The 13,106-nt window shown below is 35.8% G+C and overlaps 1 protein-coding gene across 1 annotated transcript in view; it reads right to left on the reverse strand.

Moving 5' to 3' along the window:
* Positions 1-9,858, reverse strand: part of GNAT3 (guanine nucleotide binding protein, alpha transducing 3) — a 45,215-nt gene extending 35,357 nt beyond the window's left edge. The window contains exon 1 of the mRNA XM_006774917.1: positions 9,673-9,858. Coding sequence (XP_006774980.1) covers positions 9,673-9,790 — 118 coding nt within the window. The 5' untranslated portion in view covers positions 9,791-9,858. The remainder of the gene's footprint in view (positions 1-9,672) is intronic.
* Positions 9,859-13,106: the final 3,248 nt, after the last annotated feature.

A 13,106-nucleotide genomic window follows, 5' to 3' on the forward strand; every position in this document is an offset into this window, starting at 1 on the left:
TGAACGAATGACCAGTAGACTGGTCACTATGATTATGCACTGAAAACCAGGGGGCAGATGCTCAATGCAGGAGCTGTTCCGCTGGTGGTCAGTGCGTTCCCATAGCCAACCTCCTGCAGCCGGCCAACCTCCCCCAGTCCCTCCCCCCAACTGGCCCCGATAGGTCCCGATCACTGGTCAAGCCGAGGGACCCCACCTGTGCACAAATTCATGCTCCAGGCCTCTAGTTAGTTAATAAAATTATATGTTTCAACTTTGAAGAAACTCAGAGACTGAGAAAGAATGTCTAATTCCTGACCATTAAACACACTTTCTTAAATAATACTATACTATCTAGTATTTCTAAGTGAAGTGAAAGTAATTTAGATCATTTTTATTTAAATAAATTTTCTATCCTGAGAATAAGAAAAAAAAATTATAAAATTATTTTCCAGAATTGTACTAGCATATGTGTTGTGGACTAATACATTATCAATTAAGAAACATTTTGAGCACATAAAATATTCTAAATAATCACAACCAAGTTTATTATTTTCATTCTGTATGATGAACTGGTCAAAAATTTATTATAACATGGGGTAAAAGTGACGTTTTGACTGTGTCAGAATTAAAGTACATTCTGACTTGTCTTTCATACTTCATAAATATGGCCTATTAGTAATCATACTGATTACACCTGGCAAGTTTCCAAAAGTATTTCGGAGGCTAAGTGGTTATTATCGTAGAAGAATTCTTTATAACTGAGCTGGTCATTCATGATGTGATTTAGGTAAACTGAATAAATCAGCATTTTTAAAATAGCTTATAGCTTCTGTGTGAAACTATATATGACACATTAGTATTACCATTTGAAGACCTTACAAAAGGTCTTTGAATTATTCCTTGTTTTTTGCAGTGACTTCTATCTTTAGATGAAGGTCCAGTATAATAAACTACAGCATTAACAGAATAAAGTTCCTGAAGAAAAGTCAATTTGTCCAAAATTTTATTTATTATTTGAAACTCTATTGCAAAGCTATTTCAGAAATAAATTATTGAGTCCCATTCTCAATGATTCTAGGTCTTAGTTCACAATAACTTTCCATTTTTTTAAAGATTAGATCATGTTACACTGCCAAATATAGATATAAAGACAATATATTTGCACAGGCTGAGGGCATCCTGAAATAATTTCTTCCAAACTGTAGTCATTAATAAAATTATTTTCTGGGTCAAGGCATACTAAGGGACTTTTAACAAAATGTGCATGTATTTCTTTGAAGTAGATAATGTTTCAATTAATTAAATATCTAAGTTTATACTTAATTCATACATTAATATGCATAATTTTTTTTATTCTTAGTAAGAATAAATTGGAAATGTTATTCCACATTTTTTATTTGCAAATACCAAAAACAATTTTAAAGCTTTATGATATCTATACCTGTAACTGTACTTCACTGAACACATTCAAGGCTTGATTGCTCATTTGATACAACTTGTTGAAACAGGAAAAATTCGAATAAACACACTGAATTCTTATCATGCATAAACTATTTTGTAGGTGGTCTTTAAAGTCCCATAATGGTACAGTAGGAAGAAACCTTAAAAATCAGCCATCTATGCACATCTCATCATTCTGGTGTGAGAAAAAGGAAAAGGAGCCTTGTAGAGACCATGACACTCATGCAAAATCCCAGATCTATTTAAGACAAAGAAGCTATGTCAGCTGACTCCCATATGACTGCTATAATGTCGTTTTCTTTGTAGTATGTACTACTAATGTCAAGTCAAAATGATTTAAATGCATAAATTATTTTAAATCAATATGAAAGCAGTGTACTTTCAGAGACATATTGGTATGCAGTGTCTGCTGTCATCTCTTTGAAGACTGTTGGTACTTAAGATTCTTAAGGTAGTCTTTTCTGAACCAACTTAATTTTTTTTCCACTCACTATTTCTCTTTCACATGGAACAATGTCAAAATTATCTGTCTCTGCCATATGACAACCTTTCAGATATTCTAGACTGAGGGTAGAAAAATGAATAGAAAAATACTCATGTTTGTGAATTAAAGAAATATGAGCTTGCGCTCATTTCTGACATTGACTGGGTGTCTTGATTACGTTTAACCTGAGAGTCAGTATCCTTTTTGTAAAACCGGATTATTAATATCTGCCTATTAGGGTTTGGGAAGATTAAATTAGAGATATAAAATACCCAGAACATACTTTAACATGTAGTGAGCTCTGAACATTTCCTTATATTTGAAGCAAACTCCATTTTCTAATAAAATTTTCAAATATAAAATGTTCCATTCCTTTCATTTTTACTTGTAGAGCATGATTTTTATAGCCCTTACCCTCTGAAACACACTCCAATGTCCTTTTGAAACACTGGTACTGAAATTTTTCTGTGGATATCAGATTTGTCAACAGCACTGATGTTCTGATGTAGTAGGATAGGGATGGAACCTGGGTTTGCCTTGCTCATGATACTGTATTTAAAGAGAACACTTGTCTTAATAGGGGCCATGATTAGTGTGTCTTCTTTATTTTTTTCTTTGTAGCTTTATCACATTGTTTACCAGACTCTTGTATTGAGTTTGTAGCAGTTAACTTTTTCGAATTTCTTTTTCACATCACCTCTTAGCAAACAAATTCTCCCACATATTACATGGTATAATTGAATTTCAACCCAAATTAAAGTCATCTTTTGATTCCATTTTGCTCATTTGGGCCAAATATTTCTGCTGATTGAGGTCACCCGGAAATTTGACTTTGTATGTCATTCTGTTCTTCCAAACGTTTCCTCACTTGTGAAATACTGCCTTATCCACCTTCCCCCAAATCCCTGAAAAAAGCACTGAAGAGGAGAAGGTGGACGTCAGGAAACTATGTAATTCCCATCAATCACCCTAAGTCCTTGTTCACTCACTGTATGTGGTCAACAATGCTAAATGTTTCCCCCTGAGTATGGTAGTGACTGAAAGTTTTTGTACCTGTTGTTTATCTGGTTAGAGAAATTGCCTTCTATTTCTACTTTGATAAAAGTTTCTATTAAGAATTGGTCAGACCGTCAAACCCCAGAGGGCAGGTAGGGAAGGGTGGGGGTAAAGGGGAGAGATCAACCAAAGGACTTGTATGCATGCATATAAGCATAACCAATGGACACAGACACCGAAGAAAAAAAGAATGGATGAAACACATTTATCATGTGTGTGCATGCCCACACATTAACATGTATGTGTGCATGTGTATTTCCTGATATAGTCATGTTGGGTTTTCTCCTTCAATTTGATAACATGGTAAGTAATATTAACGAACGTTCTAATAGTATTTTAACCAGTCATTCTTGGGATAACTTCCCCCACCATCGCTATTTTAAAGATATTTTATTATGGAAGATAAGAGGGTTCTGTACAAGTAACCTCACAGGGTGATGATCTATACTAATAAGAGGGTAATATGCTGATTATACCGGACATCTTCCAGATGACCTTCCGGACAAAGCCACGGTGGAGGGGGCCGAGGCACAGGCAGCTAGGGGCAATCTGGCTGGCAAGGGAGGGCAGTTAGGGAGTGATCAGGCTGGCAGGCAGAGGCAGTTAGGGGCAATCAGGCAGGCAGGCAGGCGAGTGGTTGGGAGCCAGCAGTCCCGGATTGCGAGAGGGATGTCCAACTGCCGGTTTAGGACTGAGGGCTCCCTGATTGGAGAGGGTGCAGGCCAGGCTGAAGGACCCCCATCCCATGCATGAATTTCGTGCACTGGGCATCTAGTCTAATAATAAATTCCTAACTGGGCAGGTCATGGTGAGTTGTTATGCCCCTAGTCATATAACTTTTCCAGTAAAAGTTTTATTTTGCCTTAAGCAAGACCTGTCTATTGTTTCTATACATTATTTTATGTTATTACACCTTTAAAATAAGTGACCACCCTCTAAAAGTACATAATCTTGTTAACTATCCTGTAACCCAATCCCTACCTTGCTTTCTGCCACCTTCATGTAACATTATGTTCCCTTCTTAATTTCAAATACATAAAATAAACTGCAAAGCTTATTCTCAATATTTGAAATCTTTTTTTAAAAATCCTCACTCAAGGATATTTTTTCATTGATGTTTTTTAGAGAGAATGTAAGGGAGGAAGGGAGATAGAGAAACATCGATGTGTCTCACATTGATTGGTTGCCTTCTGCACACACCTCAGACCTGCATCCATGGTATGTGCCCTGGACAGGAGTCGAACCCATGATCCTTCAGTTTGCGAGCTGACGCTCTATCCACTGAGCCAAACCAGCTAAAGCCTTTTTTCTTTTAAACACCTAAAATTGTATCCTTTGGCAGAGTAGGTATTTTTATATTTTTTTGCTTCCTGGCAATTGTCATCAGTTTTGGCTCAAATGAACTACAATATAGTGTCCAATATTCAGTAACTGTCTGATGATTAAAATCAATGTAAATATTTTAATAAGTAATATTTTGGGTTGTTTTCTTCAGTGAAACACATTAGTAAGCTTATGGTGTCAGATATATTTCTATAATGATTAGAATGTCTGACTACCTATTTCTGTGATATCTTAATAATGAGCATCATAACTGTAAAATACTTTATCAGTCAAACTAAGCATGTTTCACTTGTGATAAAGATTATTGTGGGTCTGTATTATCTTTACTTTCTAGTGAAGTTTTATTTGAATGCTTCCAATTTTATACTTGTTTTAAAAATATCTGATCATGCATGGATGGGCAAAAGTAGATTTACAGTTGTGCATGCTCACAACTGTGAACCTGCTGTTGCCACACTCTGTTTTCAAAACATAACACGAGCCTTCTTTGAGTTTGAAGTATTTTTAATAAGATGTCATCTTTCTTATCTTATTAATATACCTTTAGGCTAAAAAAATGAAGAAACTAAAATATGGAATTATGTGATTTTTTCCCCCACACAGACCTATTTTAGATAGAAACGGATAATAGGCAGATGGATACCAGTTATATGCTTACATCACTATGAACAACTTATAGAGATATTTTACACTCTGATTCTGGTATTTTTCATGCATTCATGCTGCCTTGTACTAAGCATGCTGCTCTAAGCAGGAATTCAGGGGAGAGTAAAAGCAGACATGTTCTAAGTACTATGAGAACATTAGAATTCAGGTACTAATTTAAAACTGACACAGATAAAAATAAAAGGCTTTGTTCTCCTGTAAACTAATTTGTGATCTTAGAAACTAAATTACCTTCCTGAGTTCTCATTTTCTTCTCTAAATAATCAAAATAATAATATATATTTTATAGGGTTTTCTTTTATATTAAAAGCCATAACAGAAGCAGTGAGAAAAACAGAGAAATATGAGAACCATTTTATCAGAGATAGAGCTAAAACTAAATTTTGTGACAAAGGATCAGGAAAAAAAAGGAGCTAAAGAAGATTGAGATATCGAGTTGAGATAATGGAAAAAATATGTAATTGGGGAATTCTTAAAAACAAATTTTGGGGATGAATGGGCAGCAAAATAACCTTAGAAAAGTCTTTTGAGATATCTCAAAGGGCAATCAGGTCATTGAAAATAACAGAAATTTGCAAATATGGATCAAGAAACTGGACAAAAGAATGGATGTTAGAGTCATTCTTCCAGAAGTGAGAGTTAAGCCCCAATATGGGGTCCCCAAGAAAGAGTACAAACTGAAAAATACTGAGATCCAAAGACAAACCTTGGCCTTAAATGAAAATGAAATACTACTACTTTCTTAAAACTGTGGCCCCCTGACCCTACCTTGTACCTGGGTAACCACCTAGGCTGAGGTGGGGGGGCGGGGTTCTGGATGACAGTGAAGCTGGGAATGCAGACACAACTGCCTTATGGAGTATTTTAGCAGAAAAGTAGGAACAAGTAAAATAATTATTGGCCCAGGTAAAGTTGAAAATAGCAACTTGTTAGCCAAGGAACTGAAAATGATCTACCATTTTATTCTACAACACTTGGAAATGAAGGGAATTAGAAGTTTACCTGAGAGGGGTGTTAGATCAGCAGGGAGGGCTAAAAAGGCATTAAATAGCATCACCATGGAGAAAGTTATTGGAAATAGTGTCATAGAACAATGGTAAATGGAGAGCCTTAGAGGGATCATGCAGGGTTGAAGTTATGATGTCAATTAAGGTAGAAGATTAAGGAGACAAAGTATTTCAGAATTTTAAGAGGAACATAGCTAATATAGCTGACTTAAAAAAATGTGGAAAAGTATGAGAGAGAATCTATATATATATAAAAGCCAAGATACCAGAATGATGGATCTACTGGAGTGACCAGAACGACCAGTCGCTATGACATGAACTGCAGCGGCCTCTCCCCCTGGCTGGCCTGGGACCTGATCAGCCCCTTGCCCCCAATAAGGGGTGTGGCCAGCCAGCCAACCACCTGTGGCCCCCCTGACCATCCCCTTCCCCAATCAGCTCCCCCATTGGAGGCAGGACCAGCCGACCTCCTGTGGCCCCGGGGGTGGCTGACCTCCTGCATCCCCTCCGCCCACAAGCTCAACCCAATCAGGCCTCATCAGGGCAGGCTGGCTGAACCCCACTTGTGCACAAATTCATGCACCAGGCCTCTAACACAATATTAAATAATGGTCAAAGAGTGACATATCCAGATATATTAAAGGGGGAACAATTCTAAATAGCAAATTTATTCTATTTGAATATAAAACATTGAGGCTAGAATTAAACCCATGACTTCTGCTTTGTTAGCCTTGGTATCTAATAAATAAAATGAATATTATTATACTTTGATGAGTCTCACCCTCAGTTTTATCTTGAATCCTATTTCTCTGGGTTCAAATTCTATTTGATATATTTATGAGTCAGTATTTGGAGAAAGCTTAAATAGAAGATGGGTTCTGAATTTAAGTCTAAAATCTTAAATGGAAGCATATTTTATTTTATGTATAACGTGGGGTCTCTACACAAGTAAAGGTTTCCTACCCTCCTTTTCTCCTAACAGTTTAGAGGGATGTAAAACTTTTTGTTAACTTCTCATGTTGTTATATGATTTAAAAGGTACATACTGTTCTTCAATCAATAGTTCCGAGTTTGAATGAAAAAGTAAATATAAAAATGTTCTGTTATATTATTATATAAAGAGGTTCTATTAAATTATAGTTAACAAGAGTCATTTGTAGAGAGACAGGATATTTAATCTCATTAGCAAATATCATCATTTGGCTACATATGGAATACCTTCATAAGTAGTTTACATCTTGTATGTGAGAGACTTGTGAGTCAATGTTTAAACTACCCTGATTATTAGAGATAAATTAATCTAAAACAAACAACCAAATATATGCAAAACATTTGCCTAAGTGCTCTTTGCCTGTTGGGGAAAGGGACATTACAGTAAGCTATTAGATGCTGCCATCTGCCCTTCTTTTTTTTGAAAAAATATTTTTATTGATTTCAGAGAGGAAGGGAGAGGGAGAAAAACATCAATGATGAGAGAGAATCACTGATTGGCTGCCTCCCACACAATCCCCCCTCCCCCCTGGCCCCCTTTTCCCTCCCCTCCCCCCGAGGATTGAGCCCTCAACCTGGGCGTGTGCCCTGCTAAGAATCAAACTGTGATCTCCTGGTTCATAATTCCATGCTCAACCACTGACCCACACTGACCAGGCCAAAATATACATTTTTGAATAAGTGCAACCCTCTGGAAATTTTGAAAATGTTGATTAACTTAGCAAATGTAAGCTCATTTAAACTAGATTCTTAAAAATCTTTAGACTCCATATAGGTTTATGTTTATAAGAGCCAGAAAATTGGAATAATATTTTAAAATAATAAAACTCAGATGCCAGCATTGAAAAAATATAGTGTGGTATTGACAATATAAACACATAGAAAATTAAAGAAGTAAAGGTTTTAGACCTGAAGGAAAAAAACAACACTAACGATATTTATAGGACTGCTTGACTTTCCCTCTCACATTTTATTTGCTTTTCCTATGCCCATATTACTTCACTCTTGATCAAAGCTTCTTAGAATACTTTGTAGTTTTAGGGAAAGTATGTTTGCTGGTTTCATAAGAGCTGGCCCAACATCCTTTAAGTTACCAACCTCTAGGTCAGTGGTTCTCAACCTTCCTACACAGTTCCTACCCTTTAATACAGTTCCTCATGTTGTGGTGACCCCCAACCATAAAATTATTTTCGTTGCTACTTCATAACTGTAATTTTGCTACTGTTATGAATCCTAATGTAAATATCTGATATGCAGGATATATTTAGGCGACCCCTGTGAAAGGGTCGTTTGACCCCCAAAGGGGTCATGACCCACAGGTTGAGAACCGATGCTCTAGGTGCTTACTTGCAAGTGCTGTGGACAAGTGTGCAGCCACAGCACCTGTGCATGAAGGGAGAGAATGTGTCCTTTCCTTTGAGGAACAAGTGCTGGGAATCCCACAGCTGGAGTCTGAGACACTTGCCACTGGGAGCAAAAGGACACTTTAAAAAAAAGTGAGACTATTATGCTAAGCAAAGTATATCATTCAGTAAAGGCTAAAAACCATATCCTTTCACTCAGATGTGGAATATAAAACTGGAACTCATAGACAGACCACAGTATGGTGGTTACCAGAGGGAAGGTGGTGGAAGGGTAGTAAAGGATAAAGGACATATAGGGATGGCAGCTGATTTGATTTTGGGTGGTGGGCACACAATGCAATATACAATTCAAGTATCATAGAAATGGATACTTGAAACCTATTAACCAATGTCAGTCCAATAAATTTAATAAAGTATGAGGACAGTTAGCGTGAAATGTCACAATTCTGAAATGAAGTCTTTTTGTGCATAACGAGGAGCAGGAGGAACATAAAACTATGATTAAAATAAAGCTCTTGTTTTGTATCCTGTTATAGGTCTTTATTTTTATTTCAAAAACATATTTCTCTTCCAGTGGCCACTACAGGTGAATCTTTTAATGTTTAGAAAAATGTGTGGCTTATAGGTTATTTTCTATCTTTCAATTCATTGAAAATTTATTGAATTTATAGCTGTGGTAAAATATTGTGCTAAGTTTTGAGGGACTGAAAAGACAGAAGAGACCTAATTTCTTACCTCAATGAATATATAAGTATCCTAAAAGGATTTAAATGGAGTATTTTTCAGACGATATCACAGTTTGTGTTCAGAAGCCTGAATAATATTATTAATATAATTTTAAGTACCTTATCATTACTATTTAAATAACTTCAGACTAATTAGTTTTAGCAGCACCAGTAATTAAATAACATTAACTTGACTATCAAACAATGTATTTCTGTTCAAACAAAATAACATCAACCTTTATAACTTGTAATTAAAGGGTTGTTTTCGGTATTAAAAAAACAGACATTGAGCTATGATAGGAAGCAATAAAATAATAAATGTATATGAGTTTTCTCTTAATTATAATAAATTGTATTATTGACAGAGAAATTGAGTCATCTAATATTTTCTCTCTACTTAATAAAAACGTAATAAAATAGTAAATAAAAATGAGTAAATATGTACAAAGTGCACATAAAGTCTATTTGTTTCCACATTTTCATAATAAATATCCCATAAGGCATTACACTTAAAATTAAACTTCAGGAAAGTAAATACAACACAATTGAAGAAAACATCAGGGGTCTGAAAGCAAAAGGAAGTAAAATATTACCTAATAGCAACAACTTTACAGTTCTTGCATCTCGCTCAGCATCTTCCTGAAGCTTTTTCTCCAGTTCTTTTGACCGTTTGGCTGACTCCTTACTCTCTGAGCTAATACCGCTTCCCATCACGTCAGATTATTTGCTCAAACTTTTCCAGATGTAGAGCACAACTCTGGTTTGAATGTAGGTTGCAAAAGCAGTTCTCTGCTAAAGTACCCAACAGACCATTCTCTCATGCTCAAAGATTCTACTTTGACTAAGGAGATGCTTTCTGAGCTGTCACCTGATCTAAGGGTGTCACCCGATCAAATTAAATGGCTATTTCTGGTTCATCTTTAAAAATCTGTCCATCTTCCTTAAACAATGGCATATGGATATGTAAAAAGTTGTCAAAATCTATATACTGAAGATAATATGCAATGAGCATTTCAAACAAAATATCTCACCCTAACAGGCCATCTTTATTACTGTGATTTTAAGTTCTGATAACTAAACAAGCTTGCATCTTATCTTTAGATGTTTGAGTCTCCAAATTCTTCATAATTAATTTAATATTACTATCAGAATATTTATATTCAATCACCCAAATTTTTAGTCTCATTGTGATTAGGTTATGATACAACATTATTGAGAATCTCAGTATCTGTTGATTAACTAGAAAACAACTTCAAAAGAAGAAAAAGATGTAGTTCTTATAGTTACGCATATTATTGTACTGTCACATAGAATTCAACACACAGTGCTCTTAAATTATTGATTTCAGTCTCACGGATGCATTTCCATAAATTGAGCTTTTACTGCTCCTGAGAAAGTCAATCCATCAACTTTAATTGAGGACCCACTTGGTGTTGACACTGAACTGTGTTCCATTTCGGTAGTGCGTTGACTCTTTGGGGCCATTAAGCAACAGCTGTTGTTCTGGAAGGACTTTTATAGATTTGGTATAAAGGGAATAAAAAAGCAACGTTCTTTGAAACAGTAGGTAATTTGATTCTTACTGAAAAAGAAGAAGCCTAAATACACCTAAATATGTTCCATGCCTTTCAACTACCATCATAGGTACCATGTACTTCTTGAAGACCTGCAAGCTTGGGGACAGAGATTATGTTGTATAAATTTTTTTTTTGTTTATTTGAAGCATAAAGTTCTTGTTAGGTATTCAATCAATATTTTCCTTAGAAACAGACAAGGCTACCTGTGCCAGCAAATTATTCAATGTACATTTTGGGATCTGTGAATGTGCCTAACCAGAAAATGCTATAATATAGTTAGTCCATCAGTGTGTCAGTGCTGTTCTTCTTGTGGATCATGTGCAAAGTTTGAACAGGTGGGTTTTTGCATATTCATACAAGAAGGAAATAGGCTGCCAAATTAAATACATATTCCTGCTTTGTTTACTTTTTCACAAAAATATTAAGTTCCAGATACATAAGCATAGTCAAAACTTTCTGAATTTTATCCCTACAAAGCCATGCGATGATAGTACAAAGCTGTGGAAAGGTCGGTATGCAAGGATTTGTGTAAATCATGTAGCATTGCTTTTACAATGCAAAGGGCCTGCTCCTGAGGGACATGATTTGCACTGACTAGTTTATTTATACTCACTCATGAACAGAGTTTACTCTGATAGCAGCACAGAAGAACACAAACATTGGAATAAATCTCTTTTCACCAATTGTTCTTATATCAAGATTGAATACACATAGTGCCCTGAGTACACAAGATTCTTGGATGTTCCATAGCAATTATGAACTGTCTAGATACTTTCTATAATTTTATTTCAAATAAATATACCTCATAGCTTTTTGATGGGGACGTACACTGGCTTTGAAAGGGTATGGGTTTTACTAAGTCTTCTAAGAGAGTTACTGGCTAAAACTGACCAACTTTTTCAGGAGTAGAAGTGTATGTTTTCTTCATCATATAAAATTATGAATTTCCACTTTTCGGTGTATCCCAGAATCTTTCATCATTAACATTATGTGATTATGATGTGATTTTTTTTTCATCAGTGACTAAAAACTCTTGACAAAAATATCAAGATGCGTCTGTATTTAGGGGAGGGAGTTTGGGTGAACCAGAGAGGAAAGGAAGGTTTTTTCCTCAGCCCTCTCCCCCTGGGTGCCTGGGACCCAGCTTCACTAGTAAGCTGGAGTTTTTAGTCCATGTTGCTTCACTTAGGATTACAGCTTTCTGGAATTAAGAAAATGGGGAAAGTAAAATAATAAATTCCACAAGAGCGGTGACAATACCTTATTAACTTGGATGTCCTCCAGATTATTTTGCACAGTGCTAGCCATAGGAAATGTTTAAAAAAATGATTTATTGCTAATGAATTGGTAGAGACTTAGGGTCTCTTTTTCTTGTGCTATGCTGAGGTGACAGTACAGTTAAGGATTCTTCCCAAGGTTCAATGTCATAATTGGTCTCTTGCAATACCCTAGAAATTTTAGAGTTATTTAAAAAATTCAGTGAAGATGTCCAATGTTAGCCTGAAATAATGTCAATAAATACAATTACAACTGTTAGCCCAACATTTACACTTTTTTATCAGCCTTAAAAAATAACACCAGCACATCCCCTTTCTATCTTTAAATCTTGTTCCATAATGAGGAAAATTTGATAGAAGATGATAATAGGAAATTAGATGCTTTTCATTCAGGGAAACGTATGGCCATAAATTTTATTGTAGAAGATAAGCACCTATCACAGACACTGTCATGTTAGAGTTCCATATATTAACCAGCGAAAAGAGAGAGATTGCCCTGTGTGCATACGTGTGCTCACACACACACTTGGATGCACAACCCATGCACACACCCACAGGAAGCAGGAGACATTATGTTGGAACATCGTGATTTTTTTTTTTAGAATAATTATTGAAAATGACTTCTAAGAACCTTGTTGGGTTTTCTTTTTAAAATCACAGCATCACCTGATTTGGAATATCTTCTTTTGGTACCAGGCTGTGCAAGAAAGAAAAATGGACTTAAAGTAAAATACAGAGAATGAGCCCTCAGCCCTAAAGGTCACTGAAAACCCACAAGCCTGGTGGCATGAGTAATACATCCTCTTGCTATTTTGGGTCAAGGTCTCTGTGAAACCTTCCAAAGAAGACACTAGCTTTTGAAAACATTGAGTAATCACTATTTTAAATGTATTACTCAATAGCTAGCTTGCAGTTGACATGCAATTATTTCCCATCTGCTTTTAATATGGAGATTTTAACCTATGCTTTTGCAGATGTCTCTTTTGTTGGTATTACCTGGGCTTCTGCAGTTATCAAACTGGATTTCCCCTGAGCAAGTGACATGTGACTACAAAGGCTCAATTATTTCCTTCTGGAAATTATCAATACAGGCTGCTAGGGATTTCCCCTGAGCAAGTGACATGTGACTACAGAGGCTCAATTTCCTTCTGGAAATTATCAATACAGGCTGCT

Source organism: Myotis davidii, unplaced genomic scaffold (assembly GCF_000327345.1).
Source record: "Myotis davidii unplaced genomic scaffold, ASM32734v1 scaffold125, whole genome shotgun sequence".
Taxonomy (NCBI): Eukaryota; Metazoa; Chordata; class Mammalia; order Chiroptera; family Vespertilionidae; genus Myotis; species Myotis davidii.